We start from the raw sequence: 21,159 nt of genomic DNA on the forward strand, positions 1-21,159 counted from the left end.
AGACCACTGCACATGTCCCAAAAGCAAATTTCAAAGTAGAGAATTTAGAAGCCCTTTTCCCAGGTGAGGCGCCCCCACAGAGAAGTTAGTCCGTGGAAATGGATGAAATTGACCCACCTTTTCTCCAAACTCCGACTTCTTTTCCCCCAGGAAGCTCTGCCAAGCACCAGGGACCGTCCCCCGGCCTGTCTCCACCTGGCAGGTCGGCTCAAACAGGCCATCTCTAAGGCGTCCTGCCAGCTCTGATATCCGATTTCCGGAGGTGAGGCCGGCTGGGTGAGCGGAGGGCCTACTCCGGAGAAACGGCCCTCAGGTATGGAAAGTGTCCGTTTCCGGGGCTGAAGAGAGGAGGGCAGGTCTCCGCCCCCCGCCCCTGACCCCGCCGGCCAGGCCGCCGCGCCAGGGTTGCCCTTGGCCTGGACGCCCAGCCCATGCTCGGCGGACCTCCGACCCGGCCTCCCAGCGCGGGCCTCCAGCGTCCACACCGACCCCATCTCAAGCTGCTTCTGCCCTAGAATTGAACCCAGCTCGTTAAGCTCGCGGGAAGGTTTGCCCGCCCGCCCGCGCCTGGTCGAGCCGCACTGTCGCACTTCACGTGCACGGAACAGTGGCCAAAGTGGTTGCACACTTACTCTGTGCCAGGCCAGGAACGGGAAGCCTTACCTGACCCTCACCCCAACGCTTCGCCCCACATTTTAGATAAGGACACGGAGGCTCAGAAAGATTAAGTAATTCGCCCACGTCTAAGCCGCAGCCAAGGGGCAGCCTTGGACTCGAACCTCGTCCCTCGTAAACCTGAGCTCTGGCCGCCCCACTGCACCCTCGAGGCGCCAACCCCTCGTTTTGCGACTGAGGAAAGTTTCTGAAGGGCCAAAGACACCCTCAGGTTTTTGAAAAGAGGGTTCGGGCTGACAAATTTCCACATTTTTCCTTTTTAACCTAAAACCGGACACTTGGGTCCCTCCTCCAACACCTCCTTCCCGCCCGCCTCTGCCTCAGTATCCCCCCCACGCACCAGGTAGAAGAAGGAGGAGTCTTCATCCCTCCCCCGCAGGGAGACCACGCCTTCCTCGCCTCCTCCCTCCGCGGGGAGTCGCGCTGGAGGTCACCCCCGCCCCCCAGAAGCAGGGTTGGGAGTGATGCGGGGCGGGCTGGGAGGTTTCCCGCTGTTAGAGAAGAGTAAAAGAGCCACCCACCTGCCAGGGCTCCCCCGCCAGCACCTGCTCCGAGGAAACCCCAGGCTGGGGTACCGCCCCCGGCCCCCGCCGGGGTCCGCGCGCAGGGAGCGCGCTGGCCCTTTAAGAGCGGCGGCGGCCGCGGCGCGCGGGGAGGAGTGCTGGGAGCGCCCGCAGCCGCGCCGAACTCGCCGGGGACGTCGGGCGCCCGCTCCCTGGCTCGCTCGCCTGCTCGCTCGGGCCGGCTCCCTGCGCCTCCTCCCGGGACTGCGTGGGGCTCCGGGCCCGGCGGGGCGCGGCGGCGAGCAGAGTCCCCGGGCAGGAGGCGCGCGCTCCGGGCAGCGCCCGGCCCCGGGCATGGACAGAGGGAGCTGGGCGCGCAGGGGGCGCCGCGGGACCGGGCGGCCGGAGCGCTGAGCCAGACAAAGGCTCAGGAGTTGCGCCTGCTCTCGGGGGCCGGGCCCCGAGCGCGGGGCGCCGAGGCTGCGGGACCCCGCGGCGGGCAGCTCCAGCCGGCCCCCTCTCCCGCCGGCGGGCTCCGCGCCCCCGGACCTGCCCTGCCCGCTTCTCCTCGGGCTTGGGAATTTGCCGAGGAGATCTGAGCGGCTCCGGCGGGCACCCGGAGCCAGAGGTGCGCCGCGCCCCCGGAGGGCCGGGAGCCAGGGAGCGTCGCAAGTTTCCGAGGCGCGTGCGAGACCCGGGCGTCCGCGAGCGAGCCAACTCAGCGTGCGGCGCCTCGGGCCGGGCTGGGCGCCGAGAGCATGGGCAGCGACAGGAGCGCGCCCGGACGGCCGGGCTGGACTGGTGGTCTCCTCAGCGGCCGGGAGGCGGCGGCGCGGCCGCGAGTGCTGCCGCTCCTACTCGTGTTTCTGGGCTGCCTGGGCCGCGGCGTAGCGGCTGAGGACGCAGAAGTCCACGCCGAGGTAAGGACCCCCGCCCTGCCCCCTTGCTGCGGGCTGGGGACCTGGGGGAGGGGAGCCAGGCCTCAGCCTGGGGCGTGGAGGCGGAGGGAGCGGAGACGCGCCCCCTGCGCAGGGGGCGGCGGGGTAGAGAGGGGACCTGGCAGGCTGCTCCTTGCCGTCTCGCCCTCTGCAGCTCGCCTCTGTTCCTGGAGGGCGTAGGGCTCGCACCCGCCCTCTACAACAGCCTACCTTGGGCACTGAGCCGCCCAGCCTGTGTCCCGGGAGCCGCTTCCGCCCCCCAGCTTTGCCTCCCCTCCTTTCTTCCCTCCTGGGCAGCTGATTCCTCGAGAGCCGGGCGGGCGCGCCGTGGCGCTCGTTGCGAGTGGGGCGGGGGCTGCTCCGGGGGCGACCGCGGGCGAAGCGGGAGCTGGGCAGCGCTCCTGCCTGGGTAGCCTCTCGTTCCGGTGACACCGAGCCGTGCGCGGCGCGCCGGGATGGGGGAAGGGGTGCGAACCGCTGAGGCAGCAGACTAGGGTTGCGGGGGCGCTTTGGCGACTTTCTTGCGCTCATGCCTCGCCACGCCCGGGTGGGGACCGAGGGAGAGACCCTGTGGCCCCCAGCACCCCTACACGGAGGCCCGGGTCGGAGAGCGTGAACTCTGCGCCTGTTTTCGCTGCGAGCCCACCTGACGTCCCTGCTAGGGCCGCTCTCTGGATCGGTCCCGCGGGGGACCAGGCGCGGCCTCCCGGAGCAGAGCCGAGTCCAGCCAGCACCCTGGCTCTTTAGGGTCGCCCAGCACCGTCCTCCCCAGCGAGGACAGTGAAGGCGCCAGCTCCATTGCCCCAGAGCAAAAGTGGGGTCCGTTCTTTCCCGACTTCTAAGACCCTGCTCCCTACCCCAGATAGGAGAGGAGAGGATTGGGCTGGGAGTGGGGGGAGAGAGCCACCTTGGAGCCTCCTCTGTGCCGGGCCGGGTAGGCTGGAACCTCGGTGCCCTTGGGCTGCCCGGGCTGCGGGCCTGAGCGCCGTTTCTATTTGCAGTGGGCCGGTGCTCCCTCCCAGCCCAGGGCGGCTTTCTCACCTCCCGCGGCTGCCTGGGAGATTTTTCCGATGGAAGCCTGCCCTTCCCCGCCCTACTTTAATAAAAGCATGGAGGAAGGGCAGGGAATTCCTCCTGGGCTCAAGTTACACCTGCTCTGCCCTCTCTCCCTGGTGGGGCCTGGCAGGAGGCAGGGTGGGAGCCCAGCCCATGCCCAGTCTGGCTGCCCCTCCCCCACTCACGCGGGCAGGCAGGGGCTAGAGGGGGCTCCTGCTGGTGGGGATTGCCCCTTAGCTTGTGACCCTGATACTGAGCACAAAGTACTGTTTGGGCCCACCAGCCACCCTGGAGTGGAGTGCCAAAGAATTTCAAGTCACACGACCCACCCTTGAGGAGTTATAATCTAGTTAGGGTTGGCATCTCCATACAAGAAGCAATTCCAGACCAAGCTGGAATTTGGTGGCCGTGCATTGTGATTGGCATCCTAGACAAGGTGCTGGAACCTGTAATTTAAGGGGTTTCACTCTCTTTGCTTCTGCAGTTCCATCACCCCCTACCCCCACCCCCTGCTGAAGGGGCACCCACAGCTTACTGCCTCCAAGGAAGAGAGCCCTGGCTGTACTGAGGCCATCGACCCCAGCCCTAAGCCTGTGATGCACTGGCTAGGGACTCTGACTGGCCTGCAGCCCCACTCCTGGGGGAAAACTCGGGTTGGGCCTAGACTGTGGCTGGAAGAGACTCTGGAAGGTTTAGGGAGCCCCGGATGTTGGAAGCCATGGTGGACAGAGGGCTAGAGATAGGTGGACTGTCCCAGGTCCTAGAGTTGGCCTTGGAGTACAGGCTGCTCCTGGAGTCCCATCAGCCAGGGGACTGTGGCCTCAGGAACTCCTGGGTCTGGCCTGCACCGTGTCCAGAACCTGCCTCCCTTGGAGAAGGGCTCTGATCCTCACCCCATAATCACACAGCTCCAGGCTTCTGTTCAGGTGATGGCTGGGACCTTCTCCGAGCAGCTTGGCAGCTGAGCCAAAGCCAGCCCCTCTCCCCTCCCTCTCTCCCTGCCCGGGGGGAAACCACAGGAGCCTTCCCAGGCTAAGGAGTCAGGGAGCCTGGCATGTGCTAGGAGCCGGCAGACACCCGCAGCCTGTCGGGCCTCGGCCTTGGGGAAGCCACTACTGAGCTACTCTGCCCTGTCCCACCTTCTCCCTTGAATGTGCCGGGCTGGAGCCGCACTTGGCTGCGGTGCCAGCTGTAGCTCCCGGCCTACAGGGCTCAGAGTCCAGGCCCCGCTTCAGGTCTCTGTCTTGATCGCTCTGGCTGCAGCACCTGGCAGACTTCAGTGCCTTTAGATTTCACCATAGGAGCTCTTGTCTTTACCCACCTACCCCCAGCCCCTCCTCCCCAGGCACAATTCAGACCCTCAGCCCGCCCTGTGGTGGTGACTCAGGCTGCCAGAGTTCACAGGTGTGGTGCCAGTGACACACCCACCTTCCCCTTCCATGCCTCCACCTGGCAACTGAGCAGGAAGCACCCAGGAGGGAGGGGGCAGCTGGAATCCTCATTCTGACCTTTGGGTCTGCCTGCTGAGCCACAGCCCAGGCTTTGTGCTTCGGTCTCTTCCAGCACTTCCGTGCCGGCCCCTGGGGGCCCCAGCGGTCCCCTCTTAGTAATACTCTTTCTTGAATATGGAGCATAAACAGTGGAGGCCCTCCGTGCCCACCCTCCAGGGAAAAGGGGTTAATGTCAGGACCTTTGTCATTGAGAACCTACAGAAGCTGAATCTTCTCTCCTCCTCCATTCCTTCCCTGCCTTTTACTCCGTTCTCTTGCTACTAACAGACCACTCCTCTCCTACTGTTCCAAGAGAGAACTGGTCTGATAGAATCCGATTGGGCCGTGCCCTTCACACCGGGCCCTTTGTCATGTGTCTGCGTCTGGGCTGCCCTTGGGAGCCTGTCTGCCGCCTCCTTGCAGAGAACGGCCCAGTGTGTGCTCCTTGTCTGATAGCGCATTGGCTTAACCTGCCCATTGTGACCCCTGGACACAAATACCTCCTTTGCCCCCCTCCCAGCAGGGTGGAGACTTGTAAAAAACATTCCTGAATGTGGAGAGGAAACAACATGGAAACACACCTTGACCCCACCCCCACCCCTAAAGACTTCCTCCAAAAGCCCACGGCCCATGTCTCTGATGGCAACACTGCAGGCATGGAAAAGCCCTTCCCTGCCAAGCACTGCATCTGGCTGCCCCTCTGTGCTCCTTTTGTTGCTCGATTCACATGTTCCCTGCCATCATCACCTCTGCTCAGCTGGGAGCTCAACTTATGCCTGAGGCCAGCCGTAGTGGTCCCTGTGGGCAACACTGCTCCCCAGGTCAGATCAAAGTTGACATCCTCCATATAGTCCCAAGACTTATGTGACTCCCACAATTAGATACTCAGGAGGGGGCAGAGACCCATGGCAAGCTCTGCTTTGGGCACAGAGATGTATTTTCTGAGTCAGCAAAAGCAGAGAGGGATTGGGGACTTTGCTTGCATCATTCTCCATTACAAAGAGGGTCCTGGGAGAACCCCACAGATGAACGTGAGGACCTGAGACCCTGAAGGTGGCTGAACATGCCAGGCCTGAGACACAGTAGGCCCCATCTGGCTGGACAAGCACCCCTAAATTAGGGCTCCTATTCTAAAGGGACTGTTCTCCAGGACATTGGTTCTGGGGCTACCTGGAGCTTCCCCTTTAGGGGAGGTGACAGATTTTGTAGCTTCAGGCAAGAACAGCAGAGGTGTGTGAGCTGGCTTGGATCAGAGAGACCAAGAGGGATGCCTCTTCCCAGATCCCGTTGCCCTCATGGGAATGGAAGGAGATGCTTGGGAAGACCCAGTTCAACCTCCAGTGTCAGGATAGATGGATGAACATCTGGGTGCCAGCCATGAGCCAGCCCTGGGAGATGCCCCACGTCCTACTACCATCAGAGGGTGGATCCTGGAGGCCATGGCCTAGATCAGCTCTCTGGGGCTGACCCCTAGCCCTAGTGACTGCCACCCTGTAGGGGTGACAGCCCAGCTCCATGTCCTGCATTTTTAAGAATGGCACCTGGTATATAGGAAGTGCTTGCAAAATAGTGGCAAAAACACCATGACGGTGCAAAGCAAATGGTATTTGCTATTAGGCAAGTCATTGAACCTGTCTGAGCCGCAGTGTCCCTATAAAATGGAAATAGCAGTAGTATCTACTCGATGGAGTTACGGGAGACTCATCACATTTATGTGCAAAACTGAACGCTGTGCACAGTGTTTGGCACGTGGGGCCCAAAGAGGCTCAGGTGTTATTTTTGTGCACCTTCAACAGATTTAATTCCGTCCTGCACACAGCCGAGGGGTGTTGTGTAAGCATTTTCACATGGACTCCTCGTGTTAACTCTTCAAGTGTAGGTGCTGTGGTTATCCTGTTCGTTGTACAGAAGAGGAAACTAAGACTGAGAGAGGAATTGAGAGGTTGAGAGGAATTACCCCAGGTGCCACGCCAGGGAGTGGCACAGCTGGGATCGGTCTGGCTTGGAGCCCAAGCTCCCAACCCCGGTGCTGGGTCAAAGGCTGCAGGTCGGAGCCTAGGGTGCTGTCCTGAGGAAGTTCTGAGAGGCAGGAGCCTGCGGGCCTGAGCCAAGTGGGAGGAGGTTTCAGAGGTGGGGCCAGAACTGCCCTGAGCTGTGGGAGCCCAGAGCCTTCGCCCCACCTATGCAGCCATCCCGCCTCTGCCCTGCGGGGCAGCTCCACCTGGGGGTTAGCCCCTGCAGGGGGGTTTCCAGGTGAGGCCTCAAGGCCTGGCCCCCAGCCAAGCCCAAAACTCCTGGCCAGCAGAGGCCTCTTTGGCCCCACCCACTGGCCAAAGGACCCATTTGTTTTTTCCTCCAGGTTAAGGGGTGGGGGTGGGCTGGGAGGCTGCAGGGTAGAGAAGTGGCAGGAGGTCTGCCTCCTTCCTGCTTCTCTGGCCAGACTTCCCCACCACCCAGAGTCCAGGCCCCAACCTGCAACTTTTTCTTTCAGACCCCTAATAGGAAGCAGACTTAAGCCCCAAATGAGCAAGCGTGTCCTTCTAGAACTGCTTAAGTATGGACCATGCTGCCTCTAAAGTAACAAACCCACCAAGGACTAGAGACCTGGCTCGGTCTCCCTTTTCTTTACTGGCCGGCGGCCTGTCATGTTATTTATTCTCAGCCCTGTGCAGCAGGTGGGGCGTGATAATCTTGGCCCTGTTTTGCAGGAAAAGGAAACTGAGGCTCAGAAAAGTTGTCTTAGCCATCTTCAGTTACTCAAAGGCCTGTTATTTATGGACAAGCAATCAGGACCAAGAGGCAGAGATGTCCCTGCGAGGCTGATTTCTGCTCAGCCTGGGGAAGAGCTTTCTGATAGTCATTGTTGCCCCGAGGCAGAATAGGCTGCTTGGGTGGCAGTGAGCCCCCCATCTCTGCGGAGATGCAGGCCGGATGAGTCCTGGCCCAGCTGTAGTGCACGGAGGCCTCAGGGAGGTAGCTGGGCTTGAGGGCGCTGGGGTCTCGGCTCAGGTCCCCTGGACAGGGCAGGGCGGGCCCGTGGGCCCAGAGTGCACGCCCTGCCGCGGAAGGCTCCTCAGCTCATCTCTTTCAGCACCAGCTCTGTCCCTGCACGGCTGCGTGTGCAGAGCCAGACAAAGCCTTGGCCTGCTCCCAAGAGCCCTCGGTACTGGGACCGTGGGGCAGGGGAGACAGGCGTGGTGAGGACCTCACAAGGCCGTGAGAGGTCTGGGGACCGGACCCCTCGCTGGCAGCCCTGACAAGACGCCTTTCGTGCCTGGCTGGGCAGCCCTGCCCAGGTCTGCTCTGAGAGAATCTGGGTGACAGAGGCAAAGCAGAGCCCAGTAGAAATTGTCCTTACCTTCGCCCAGGGTCTGATAAGGGCCCAGTGGGAGGGGGCTGCGGGCTGTCTCCACAGATCTGAGCCTGGGAGGAGCCGTGGCTGCGGTGGCAGCAGCGGGTGCTCCCCCTCCCCTCCCCCACGCTGCTCACTGCACAGCATTGATCTAGTGGCTCCTTCTCAGACGAGCCCTCTCGGCAGTCCTGGGGAGGACCCCGCCAGCAATGCTGGGTGTGGGGAGGACTAGGCACCCTCCCCCAGTGCTGTGCTGGGCCTCTCACCCCCCCCAACCTTGCTGTCTGTTCTCTCGGCAGTGGTTGTGAGCGTTACATGGAGTGGTGCGCATGGGCGGCCTGGCAGTGCCAGAGTCTCAGCTGCTAGGTTTATGGCCTCTCCTGCTGGCCCCACATCCCCTTGCCTGCGGCCAACCACTCGCTTGAAGTGTCAGTAAATACTTACGGGATGGGGCTTAAGAAAGAAATGGCTGAGAGAGCCACAGTGGCTGGGGGCTCCTGCAGCAGCCCTCCACCCTTGGCTGCAGGCAGGAGGAACCTTCATGGCCCCAGAGTCCTCCTTCCCTCCCATCAGACAGTGGCCTTCATGGAGGAAGAAACCAAGCCTTGCTTTAAATCCTGCCCCTACTCTCCCACTACTGACTTCCCTGAGCCTGTTTCCCCACCTGAAAAATAGCTTCGCCCACTTAGCTCACCCCACTTGTGAGACCCTAGGTGACAAGGAGACAGTGCCTTAAGGGACAGTTTTTACAGTCACTAGTAGAAGCAGCAGAGGCTTAAACACGGCCCCTCCGCCTGCTTTGGGACTGGGAGGTCGTGACCTTGGGAATCCTTCCCACCTTTTGCCCTGTGGCAGCAGAACAGCTCTGCAAGCTGGCCCCCCAACCCCATGCTGTCTTTCCCTCCCAATATGTCCTCACCTCCAGAGCTTGTCCCACCCAGCGCGGCAGTCGGGTAGCAAGAAACTCCCTTTTGGACACTGGGGAAGGGAGAAAGCCCACAGCCCTACCGGTCGGTGGTGGTGCTGCCGCCTGGGCAGATTTACTGGCACTTGGCGTTCAGCCATCCTGAGCACGCGATTGCCTGAGTCAGGCAGGCCCTGTCACTTCTCCTTGTCATCCAGAGGCTCGGCTGGTCTGCACCAAGGCCATGTTTCTGCTTACTTGACCCCACCTGCTGCCGAACGGGTGGTGTGCGTCCTCAGCCTCTGGCTCTCTACCCCAGCAGCGGCTGTGAGGCACTTGTCACCAGGAGGCTGAGGGTTTGAGGCTTGACTGATAGTGAGATGGAAGCTCTTTGCTTCCCTGGGACTCAAAGGGTGCTTGTCCGTGTGCAGGGGGGTCCGTAGGGCCTCTGGGACCTTCCAGGCAGCCCCTGAGCTGGCTGGAATGGAAGAGGCCCTCTGCCCCATCCCCTCTGCTGGTCTCTGGAGCTCTTCACTGAAAACAGGCCACCTCCCTCCCCTTCCTCCCCAGGGGCCCAGCCCTCCCCTCCTGTCACTCTGCAGATACCGCTAATCAGCCCTGGGTGGCCCGTGATTGCGCTCCCGGAGATATTTTTACCATATGCAAATAGGTGATGTAGAGGTGCCCTCGTCTGTCAGCAGCCAGCCCTCCCCACTCCCTGCCTCCAGGCAGTCCCTTTGGATGTCAGAGCTGGCTGGGGCTCACGCCACGCCTTCTGGAACTCTCCAAGCATCTTCAGGAAAACTGTCCTGTAGGGGTGGTAGATCTGCTGCCCCCCCCCCCCCGCAGGAGCTTCGGGAAAGGCTCCCCGTGCTGGGGAGGAGAAGGGAGAGTGCCCACGACATCACCCGTGTCTGATGGAGCTGGGGGAGGCAGCCCTGGGCCAGAGAGGCGAGGAGGGCGGGCGGAAGGGCCGTGGGCGCTCCTGCCTCCCGGGCTGCCCGGTCTCTGTCACCTTCCCCTGCCCAGCACAGTACCAAGTGTAGCATGCACTTCCCATTTAATCCTCCCGGCACCCGTGAGACGAGGCGGGCCCTGATACATGCTCCCATTTACTGAGGACGAAAGGCTGAGGCCGAGACAGCCTGGGGTTGCAGGATCTGCCCCAGCTCATTTCCCAGCTCCGCGTCCCCGCCTCATTGCTCTGTGGCTGTTTCCCAGGGTCCTGAGAGGCCTCGAGGCTATGGCCTCGCATCCAGCCTGCGACTCGGCAGCCGCTCGGCACGGCAGCTGCTCCGTCTGCCGGCAGCCTGGGTACTGGCAGGCCGCGTAGCCCAGCCACACTGGGGGCCTGGCCAGGTGCCAGGGCTGGCCTGGCCATGGCACTGAGGGAGCAAGTGCCTGAGGGGTTGGATGTGACGGTGGCAGGCAGATTCGTGGGCGTGGCCCCCGCTGGCCAACAGTGTGGCTGCAGCAGCCACCTGGTCCAGCTACTGTCCTGCCTCGTGGGCCCTCGGTGCAGCCCTCACCCTCCAGGGCCGCTCAGAGGGCAGGCCTTCCGCTCTTCCCACTGTGGAGGCCCCCAGAGGCCTGGGGCAAGCCAAGACACTTGCATGTGGCCACGGCGCAGCCCGGCCTCTGCTCACCGCCTCCCATGGTGATCACAGGCTCTCACGGCCTTGACGGCGTCAGGTGGGCAGGGCGGAGCCCCCTTGCTTACCATAACTCAGCCTCCCTCTGGACTGTCAACTTGGAGGTGTGAATTCCTTGCTCTGTGGGTGCGCTGGGTCTCCCACCCCCGGCCCCCACCTGGCACAGAGAGGGTGCTCAGGGATGTTTGGCCGGGTGAGTGGGTGGATGGGTGGGTGACAAGACTTGCTGAGCAAGCTCCCGAAAGGGCCGGGCATGCCCACAGTGTACCAGGTGCTTTTCCCTCAAACCTCACCCCAGCAGCCCCGTGGCTCCCCATTTTGCAGATGAGGAAACAAGCCGGAGAGGATAGAGAGTTGGCAGCAGAGCAGGTGGGCTGCCCGGATCTGTCTGTTCTTCCAGGAGGTTTAGGGTCTTCGGGGGAACAGTGCCAGGGGGCTGGTTTTCCTAGTTGGTGAGTCCTGGGGAGATTCTGAACCCTTCAGGGTCTCCGGCAGTCCACTTGGGGTAGAGGGGCCCACCCTGGAGGGGCCAGTGCAGTGATCAGGACAGCTACTGTGGATTGTCCCTGTGGACACAGCTTCCATCCTAATGGAGGAAGACAAACAGTAAACACCAAATGAAGTATACAGTGTGTCACAGGGTGATAAGTACAGGGTATGGTTAGTGGGGCCTTTTTGACGTAATGCCAGAGAACACCTCAAATAAGGTAATGTTGAAGCAGAGACCTGAGGAAAATCAGAATGTGAGCCATGCCAGCATCTAGCTGGGGAGCATGCCAGGCAGCAGGAACAGCAAGTGCAAAGGCCGTGAGGCAGGTGTGAGTGGTAGGAGTGAGGTCAGAGGGCTAAGGTGGGGTCAGGTAGTGAAGGCCTTGCAGCTCCTGTACAAATGGCTTTTCCCGCTGCAATGCTACGTCTTTGGAGGGTTCTAAGCAGAGAACTGACCAGATGGGACTTGGCCTCTTGTCTGGCTCTCGTGTGAGAGTGGACAATAAGGAAGGTGGAAGCAGGGAGGTGGGTTCCGAGGCTCACACAGTCGCCCAGGCAGGAGGCGATGACAGCTCACACGGGCAATGGTGGCAGAGGTGGTGAGAGGTGGTCCGTGTAGGCTGTGCTTGTTTGTAGGTAGTGGTGCCAGGACCCGCTGACAGGTTGTGGCTTCTTTGCAGAACTGGCTGCGGCTCTATGGCTACCTGCCCCAGCCCAGCCGCCACATGTCCACCATGCGCTCCGCCCAGATCTTGGCCTCAGCCCTCGCGGAGATGCAGCGCTTCTACGGGATCCCCGTCACGGGTGTGCTCGATGAAGAGACCAAGGCGTGAGTGTCCCTGTCCAGCTCCTCCCAGACCCCACAGGCACCTGCTCTCCTGGCCTAGTCTCAGGAGGGCATGGGATGTAGAATTTCCAGACAAGAGTGGCCTAGATAAGAGGTGGCAGATGGTTTGGTCATCGTGCCAATTCTGATCTATTGGAGTGGCTGCTCGAAGCCTTGTATAGAGGAAGCTCCTGAGGTAGGATCTGGGCTCAGCAGCAAGGAGCACAGCGATTGATTAGTGATGACTGCCACAGGCATGGGAATGGGAGGCACAGTACTGAATCCCTGGATGGGACATCCTAGCTGGGCCTTGCTCTGAGTCTAATTGAGGTGACATAACCTAAAGCCGTGTCCTTGAGGAGAATGCACAGAGCATAACATAGCAAGGACAGGAGGCCTCAGGAGCAACACTCCTGGTCTTGGGTGGCACTGGTGAGAAGGGGCTCATCTTTATTGAGCCACTGCTGGGCACTCGGGCTTCCGGTGCAGGGTCGTTTTGCCTGTGTTACTGGAAGGAGCAGCTGGGAGGCTGGAGGCAGGAGGGGCCTGGAAGGAGATGGACTACCTGGAGGAGGCAGAGCCAGAGCAGGCCAGCGTGTTGCGGGAGGCTCCGCGCTCACCCCTCTGCCCCGTGGTCCAGGTGGATGAAGCGGCCCCGCTGTGGGGTGCCAGACCAGTTTGGGGTGCGCGTGAAAGCCAATCTGCGGCGGCGGCGGAAGCGCTACGCCCTCACTGGGAGGAAGTGGAGCAACCACCATCTGACCTTCAGGTAGGGGCCCAGCTGCCCAGGGAGGGTCCTGCCCCTCTTGGTGGGCTGAGCCTCAAGGCTTCCTTTCCCAGCAGCCCACCCCAGGGTGCCCGGCCTAGACAGTGTGCATCCTGCTCCCATGCCGACGGGACCAGCCGGCACTCTCGGCCGTCTCCCTCCAGAGGAGGTCAGGACCCTTGGAGCCGCTTCCGCTCTGTCCTTCCCTGCCTCCCACCCGCCAGCAGTGTTCCTGCACCAGTACAAACTGCAGGGGAGGGCTGAGGAGGGCTGGGGTACAGGAATCTATCCTGTGAGCAAATAGCAAGTTGCCTGCAAAAACCCTGGTTCAGGGACCCTCATCCCTTCTGCTGAGTCCTTGAGCAAGAAAACCCCCTGAGCTGAGTGTGCCTTGAGCCATGGTCCCCTGGGGCCCCCCTTCCTCTTCCAGTCCAGCCACCGCCCCACCCAGAGCTCCATCTCCCAAGGAAGAGTAGCTCTGAGGTTTACTTAGATCTCAGGCTCCCAGAGTGAACTCATGGTCCAACCAGCCAAAATACTCCCTTCACATTCGATGGTAATCTGTCCAGCACACAGGAGTTTAATCTGATTTATGCGGATAATAGCAGGCACCACACTGTATCGTGGGAAGGCTCTGTTGTGCTCTTCCTGAGTTATTTAATCCTCACTAGAACCCACGAGGAAGTTACTCCACCAGCCCCTTCCTATTGAACAGATGAAGAAACTGAAAATCAGAGAGACAGAGTCACTTGCCCAAGATCACACAGACAACACTAGAGCCAGGCCTTGAACGCAGGTCTGCCTGACCCTGGAGCTCAACATGCACAGCCTGTGTTTCCCAAACCTTAACGTTTATATCCCATTCCCTAGGTCCTTCCCCAGCCACGTAGCACCTGTACTTTTGTTCACTTAATGTCTTTCGTGGTTTTGTTGTTGTTGTTGTTTTTAGAGGCAGGGTCTTGCTCTGCTGCCCAGGCTGGAGTGCGGTGGTGAGATTCATAGCTCGCTACAGCCTCCAACTCCTGGGCTCAAGTGATCCTCCCACCTTGGCCTCCCAAGGTGCTAGGATTACAGGCGTGAGCCACCGCGCCTGGCCTATTTAATGTCTTTCTTACTTAAAATCAGTTTAGGCCGGGCGCCTGTAATCCTAGCACTCTGGGAGGCCGAGGCGGGAGGATCGCTCAAGGTCAGGAGTTCAAGACCAGACTGAGCAAGAGCGAGACCTCGTCTCTACTAAAAATAGAAAGAAATTGGCCAAACAACTAAAAATAGAAAAAATTATCCGGGCATGGTGGCGCGTGCCTGTAGTCCCAGCTACCTGGAAGGCTGAGACGGGAGGATCGCTTGAGCCCCGGAGTCTGAGGTTGCTGTGAGCTAGGCTGACACCACGGCACTCTAGCCCGGGCAACAGAGTGAGACTCTGTCTCAAAAAAAAAAAAAAAAAGGAAAAAAAAAATCAGTTTATTTGCCACAACGCAGCCTTATTCAGTGGCATCTTAATGAACTCTTGGATTTGACAAATCAGATTACTGCTGGTTGACACTGATGGGCATGTCAGCTCACATGTGCTGCTCGGGCACGTGCAAGCCGTGGACAGCAGCCCCCGTCCCTGCACCCACTCGCCTATCTTCCCGCTCGCCCGCAGCATCCAGAACTACACAGAGAAGCTGGGCTGGTACCACTCGATGGAGGCGGTGCGCAGGGCCTTCCGCGTGTGGGAGCAGGCCACGCCCCTGGTCTTCCAGGAGGTGCCCTACGAGGACATCCGGCTGCGGCGGCAGAAGGAGGCCGACATCATGGTACTCTTTGCCTCTGGCTTCCACGGCGACAGCTCGCCGTTTGACGGCACGGGTGGCTTTCTGGCTCACGCCTATTTCCCTGGCCCCGGCTTGGGCGGGGACACCCATTTTGACGCAGATGAGCCCTGGACCTTCTCCAGCACTGACCTGCATGGTGAGGACGGCTGGCCAGGGTGGGGGCAGGGCAGGCAGAGCAGAGCTGGGCACAGCTCCTGAGAGGGTTCGCCAGCCGTGGGGTTGGGAGGGGCGAGTTCCCCTGTGGAGGTCTCCAGATCACCACACTTGATCTCAGTCTGTTGTCCCACCATCTCCAAGGGGAGGTAGGAAGGGATTGTTGTACCCATTTCTCAGATGGGGAAGTTGGAGGCCAGAAGTCCAAGCAGCTCAGCCTCTTCCGGAAGTGAAGCCAGGGCAGGCTGTCTGGAGAGTGTAGGGCGGCCGGGAGCTGGGACAGGCCAGAGCTGACCGTGCTGCCCACCCCTCAAGGGAACAGCCTCTTCCTGGTGGCAGTGCATGAGCTGGGCCACGCACTGGGGCTAGAGCACTCCAGCAACCCCAGTGCCATCATGGCGCCATTCTACCAGTGGATGGACACCGACAACTTCCAGCTGCCTGAGGACGACCTCCGGGGCATCCAGCAGCTCTATGGTGAGTGGGCTGCGGCCAGGGGGCCCTGCGTACCTGCTCTCAAGCCCCGGCATAGTGCGCATAGGGATTACTGCTATCCCCATTTTGTGGATGAGGAAACTGAGGCCCAGTGAGGATTAGTGACTTGCTCACATTACTTGGTGAGTAAATAGAGGAGCTGGAAATCAAACTCGGGGCTGGCGGGTTCCAGGGCCCAGCCTAACCGGAGCTCTGGGCTGGGGCCTTTGAGGGGACACATGTGGCTCCAGGGCCTATCATGACTCCTTTCCTCCTCGGCCTCAGCAGTGTTCTCCCCAGACCAAGAGTGCCCAGGGACCCCAGGAGCCATCCCCTCTCACCGTCACTCCCAGCCTGAGCCTGCCACGGCTCTCCCCTGAGCATTGCTGGGGTGCCGCCCCCACCCAGGCCCCTTCTGAGGAAGCCGCCAGTGGTGAGGTCTCCTGGGGCCGTTCAGTGGGTCCGGGCCTGCACTCTGTGCCCACACCGAGCCCTTCCTCGGGGTTGGCAGCACCTGCCTTGCTGGGCGTCTGGCAGACGCCCCTCACTGCTTCCCCAGCAACTCGGAAGTGAGACGTGCAGTCCGCACAGGGGTCGAGATGTCCGAGGCCAGAGCCAGAGCTGTGCTCTTGCCTCTGCGGCATCCACTGCTTCCCAGAGCCTCCGCCGGAGCAGGCTGGCAGCCTCAAGTGACCCAAGCCCGGTGTCGGGGGAGGGGTCTGCCGTGGACGGATAGGACCTTTCACGGGGGTGGGCCTGTACTGGGGCCAAGGCCTCTCCAGGCTGGGGGCCCTGGGGGTCCAGGGTTCTGAGTAGAAGAACCCGCTATCCTGGCTGTCGTCTGAGGATGCCCTCTCACTTCTCGCTCCCCGCCTCTCTCTGCAGGCACCCCAGATGGTCAGCCGCAGCCCACCCGGCCTCTCCCCACCGTGACACCCCGGCGGCCAGGCCGGCCAGACCATCGGCCGCCCCGGCCACCCCAGCCACCTCCCCCAGGCGGGAAGCCAGAGCGGCCCCCAAAGCCAGGCCCCCCAGCCCAGCCCCGAGCCACAGAGCGGCCTGACCAGTATGGCCCCAACATCTGCGATGGGAACTTTGACACAGTGGCCATGCTTCGCGGGGAGATGTTCGTGTTCAAGGTCTGGCACGGGGACGGCCTCCCCAGACCTTGCCCTGCCTGGCTGCTTGGGCGCCCCCGCCCCTCCCTCCCTGAGCAGGCCCTGGGGAGCCACCAGACCCTAGACCAGGAAGAAACCAGGCCCAGCAAACTCAAGTGCCAGCTCCCCAGCCCAGGGCTCTCTCCCAGGTGCGGCCCTGGCTTTCCAAGCCGCTCCCCCACCCAGTATCTCAGTGACCTCCCCCGGACACTCCCGGACCTGGGAGGGGTGGACTGAGGACTGGGCCTCTCCCGCCCTGGCAGCAAGCGTGCACTGCACACTCATGCCCACACCCTCCCCAGGGCCGCTGGTTCTGGCGAGTCCGGCACAACCGCGTCCTGGACAACTATCCCATGCCCATCGGGCACTTCTGGCGCGGTCTGCCTGGGGACATCAGTGCTGCCTATGAACGCCAGGATGGTCGCTTTGTCTTTTTCAAAGGTGAGCTGGGGTGGGGATGGGGGCAGGGAGGAAGACAGGTGGGTGGTGGGCAGGGCAGTCCTAGGACCCTGGAGGCCAGAGGCCATCCTGAGTAGGGGCGAGGGCCTGTCCACCCTCTGCAGCCCAGGGGCTCAGCCTTGTCTCCCTCTGCCCTGGTCTCATAAGAGCAGGTCCCCCAGCCCACTCTGGGACAGGATCTCTGGTCTGTCTGCAAAGACAAAGGCCTCGCGGGCAGATACCCTCCCCACCCCCCCACCCCCATGGATTGACTGTCCCCTGCTGGCCTGAGCCTCAACGAGGCAGCAGCTGCCTGAGGACAGGGCTGGGCCCACACTGAAAGCAGGGAGCCCTGGGCCATGTGCTGGGAGGGCTGTGGGGTGCTCCAGGTTCGCAGCCCCCAGACCCAGAGGCCGGGCAGGCGCCCTCTGTACTAGAGCGGTCTTGGAGGGTGGTTCACCTGGGAATGAAGGTCCGTGCATGGTGTGTGGGGTGTGTACAGGTGTGAGCAGGTGACTTGTGCTCGTGGGAACAAGTGTGTCTTGGGAGCTGAGTGTGTGGTGTGCAGGTGAGTTGCATTGTATGTTGTGAGCGTGTGGGTGTCGACACCTGCCATGTGTACAGGGCTGTGAGTGTGATTTTGCGTACGTGTGTGTGTTGGGGGAAAGGCGGTGGATACAAATAGATTTGTGGGCCCAGCATAGCATGCTCTGTCCCCTTCCCGCACACAGCGCTCAGCCCCTGACCCAACCTTACACGGCCTCCCGCCCCTCCTGCAGGCGACCGCTACTGGCTCTTCCGAGAAGCGAACCTGGAGCCCGGCTACCCCCAGCCGCTGACCAGCTACGGCCTGGACATCCCCTACGACCGCATCGACACAGCCATCTGGTGGGAGCCCACAGGTCACACCTTCTTCTTCCAAGAGGACAGGTGAGCAACATGCCCCCTCCCCTGCAGGGAGAAGGCCCCACCCAGGCCCCCCTCACCCTCAGGCCTTCCTGGAAGGAGACCCCGGCAGGGTCTCCAGGTCCACAGCCTGGCGCTTTTGGTCACAGGTACTGGCGCTACAACGAAGAGACGCAGCGTGGAGACCCTGGCTATCCCAAGCCCATCAGTGTCTGGCAGGGGGTCCCTGCCTCCCCCAAAGGGGCCTTCCTGAGCAACGATGCAGGTACCAGGCTAGCCCCCTCCCTGTTAGCCCAGCACTTACCGTACCCCCTGCTACACACACAGGGGGACAGGGCCACCTGAGGTCACCCAGGGCTATGGCACGGGGGGACACAGCAGTGTTGTGCCCAGGGCTGGAAGCCTCCCGAGCATGTCCTTCTCATCCTCCCTATGTGGTCACCATCCCCTTTTGTGGACGGGTGAACTAAGAAACCAGAGAGCTTGAGAAAAGTGCCCAAGATCCCACGGCTAGGAAGCCGCGGACTGGAGCTGCCAGCCCAGCCTGCTCGTGTGCAGAGCCAGAGCTTGGAACTGCCCTGCGGCCCGCAGAGTCCGGCCGCCCCAGACAGCCCTCGGGGAGCCTCGAGCTGGAGGGGCATGGGCTTGGCTCAGAGTGCTGGAGGGGCAAGCGTCCTCCCCAAATGTCACTTACCCGCCTAGAAGGGAAGCCTGGTCTACCTGTCCTTATAAGCAACAGGGACTTGTGGCCCGTATTTCCCCAGCGGAGTCCCTGGTGCATTTAAGAAACACCATCAGCCCTGGCTCTCAGGTTCATGGTTCTCAGACTCAGGGGAGACCTTGCTTGCTCTGCCAGTGCTCAGTCTGGTCAGACAGCTTCTGTGTGTGAGCTTGTCACTCCGCTCTGATCTTACTGTGCCCAGCAGAGCACAGACTCAACACTTGGTTCAAACCTGGCCCTTCCAGTGTTGATAGGACACAGGCAAGGTGCCTGAGGCCAGAGAGCCAGTCCAAGGCAGCATCAGGCTCTGCTCCAGGGCCACTGCAGGTGGCTTCGTGGCTTTGAGCAAGACCCTGGCCTCTGGTGTGGGGTGCAGCCAATCCCAGGATGGGGCAGAAGGGTTCCCCGACCCAGCGGGCTGCAGGACCCTTCCGCGTCCTGCCCCAGGCAGTGTCAGCCCGGTCAGGAAGCCCAGGATTCTAGTCATGCCCTTGACCCCTCTGAGCTTCAATCTGGCTGCTGTAAGTTGGGCAGGGGCAGATTTGAAAATGCTCAGGGAGGCAAGTAAGAAGGGGGCACTTTAAAGCCGGGGCCCTTTCGGCACGTCCTGGTCTCCTTTGGGGGCCTCTGCTGGTGGTGGGGCCCGGCCTGAAGCCGCTCTGGCCCGCTTGCCCCCGCAGCCTACACCTACTTCTACAAGGGCACCAAATACTGGAAATTCGACAACGAGCGCCTGCGGATGGAGCCCGGCTACCCCAAGTCTATCCTGCGGGACTTCATGGGCTGCCAGGAGCACGTGGAGCCGGGCTCCCGCTGGCCCGACGTGGCCCGTCCACCCTTCAACCCCAACGGGGGTGCAGAGCCTGGGGCGGACGATGACAGCGCCGAGGGCGGTGCAGGCGGCGGCGAGGGGGACTTCGGGGCGGGGGCGGACGGGGACAAGGACGGGGGCAGCCGCGTGGTGGTGCAGATGGAGGAGGTGGTGCGGACGGTGAACGTGGTGATGGTGCTGGTGCCGCTGCTGCTGCTGCTCTGCGTGCTGGGCCTCACCTACGCGCTGGTGCACATGCAGCGCAAGGGCGCGCCCCGCGTGCTGCTCTACTGCAAGCGCTCCCTGCAGGAGTGGGTCTGACGGCCCGCCCCGCCCTCCCGTCCTCACGGTGCTCGGGGGCCTGTGGTTCTGAGATGGCTCTGGGGGCTCCCTCCGCCCCTGGGTGGGGGCCCCTCCCAGCCCTCAAACATCCGGTGGTCCTGCCCTCCTTATTTATGCCCAGGTTTTTTTTTTTTTTTTTTTTTGGCACCTTAAGGGGGCATTTTTTTCTGCTCTCCTGACCAGGGCAGGCTGTTTAGAGTTTTCTAAACGTAGTTCTGGTCCAGGCAGGGAATTAGGCCCTCGTCCACCCCTGGCTTGGCCGCAGCCAGAGGCACGCTGGGGCAGAGGCCTGCACTGGAGCACGGCCTGCCTCAGCCTGAGCCCCAGGGCCAGCACCAGGACTCTGTTTGCCCAGTGCCCAGTTGGAGACTGGTCGGCCCAGCTGGGTCCCCTCCCTCCTGAGTCCGGCCTTAGGAAGAGCTTTTCACCCAGGGTGACAGGGGGCCGGGAGGTGGGCCACTGGCCTCTGAGTCCAGTTGAGACTTGGTTCCTTCCCGGCCTACTCCGACAGCTCCAGCAACCCTGAGAACCCCACCCCGCCCCGGCCCCAGGCAGCCCCCAGCTCCCATGTGCCCCTTGGGCCCACATCTTCCCTCTCTGGAGAAGGGGCCCTGGGCCTACCTTACCAAGGACCAAAGGGAGTCTGCCAAGGCCCCTCCCCCAAGGGTAGTACTGGCCTCACCCCAGCAGAGACCAGGTGTGGGGTCTTCCCTCCAGCTCCCTGTCTCTCAAGGGACTGGGAGGACAGACACTGATGGGGACAGGCCAGCAGCTCCCCCGCAACCCCTCGTGCAGACTGTGGAACCCCCAAAGGAGCCCGTCTTGGCCCTCCCTTCCCGCTGGGCTCAGCCCTGAGGGCGGGGATGTTTCCTTCCTCTTTTTCCCTCCCAGAGCAAGCAGGAGGCCGAGGCTGGTGAGAAATGGTACTGTACAGCCGGCTCTGTCTCCTCTGCCCCCCACAGCCTGGGCAAGTGGGGTACTCCTCAGGATCCTTGAGGTGCAGGGGGGGTGGCTTCTCGTGGGCTGGCACCAGTGTGGGTCCAGCAGCTCCCCCCACCTCTGCAGAACCGGAGAGCCAGCCAAGGGGTGGGGGTGGGGGTCCAGCGTCCGCCCACATTCACGTATGTCTGTAAATAATCTGCACTGATTAAAGTGTACAGCCGGCGAGTGTGGCCTCGTTTGTAAGAGTCCTTGGGCTGAGCTCACGGTTAGAAGGGCCTGCAGGTGGCAGGGAGTCAAGTCCACAGTAGGACTGGGGAACTTGCCCTCGATGTCGAGGAGACCGTTGGTCCCCAGTACCGTGCTCCTTCCCAGTGGCCTCTGGGAACAAGAACTTGGGAGGGCTGAGCTTAGGGCAGCCCTCGGTAGGCCAGGAGTCGGGGAGGCGGGGGACTGGGCTTCCCCTGCCAGGGTGGGACAGGGAAGGAGTGTGGAATGTGTTTGCCATTCATTTGTGCTGAGAAAGGACAGCCCAGCTTCCCACACACCCTCCACGTCTAGAAGGGCAGGAAGAACCCGGCCAAGCGGCCCAGCCCTCCCACCGACTCAGACTGGGTCCTAGGCAGCCTGCAGACCCACCCTGGACAGGAACCCAGAGCTGGGCACAAAGAGATGGAAAAATGGTGCCACTTTGGTTCCAAAAGTTCCTCTCGCCACACACCGCTCAGAGGGTGAGGGGGAACCCAAGAC

The 21,159-nt window shown here is 61.8% G+C and overlaps 1 protein-coding gene across 1 annotated transcript; it reads left to right on the forward strand.

Moving 5' to 3' along the window:
- Window positions 1–948: 948 nt before the first annotated feature.
- On the forward strand, window positions 949–20,627 carry MMP15 (matrix metallopeptidase 15 (membrane-inserted)). The gene is made up of 10 exons (XM_012647868.1): window positions 949–2,098; window positions 11,740–11,888; window positions 12,526–12,654; window positions 14,297–14,604; window positions 14,937–15,098; window positions 15,981–16,234; window positions 16,555–16,693; window positions 17,470–17,620; window positions 17,746–17,861; window positions 18,998–20,627. Exons 1-10 carry the CDS (start codon window positions 1,937–1,939, stop codon window positions 19,447–19,449), a joined length of 2,022 nt encoding a protein of 673 aa, XP_012503322.1. The 5' UTR covers window positions 949–1,936; the 3' UTR covers window positions 19,450–20,627.
- Window positions 20,628–21,159: the final 532 nt, after the last annotated feature.

This window comes from Propithecus coquereli, unplaced genomic scaffold (assembly GCF_000956105.1).
Source record: "Propithecus coquereli isolate 6110/MARCELLA unplaced genomic scaffold, Pcoq_1.0 Scaffold272, whole genome shotgun sequence".
NCBI classification, from domain to species: Eukaryota; Metazoa; Chordata; class Mammalia; order Primates; family Indriidae; genus Propithecus; species Propithecus coquereli.

Excerpts from the sequence above, each read along its gene's own strand:
- MMP15 (XM_012647868.1), top strand. The coding sequence starts at position 1,937 with ATGGGCAGCGACAGGAGCGCGCCCGGACGGCCGGGCTGGACTGGTGGT. Across the intron at positions 11,889-12,525 it reads CTCGATGAAGAGACCAAGGC|GTGGATGAAGCGGCCCCGCT; the intron begins GTGAGTGTCCCT and ends CCCGTGGTCCAG. Across the intron at positions 14,605-14,936 it reads CTCCAGCACTGACCTGCATG|GGAACAGCCTCTTCCTGGTG; the intron begins GTGAGGACGGCT and ends CCACCCCTCAAG.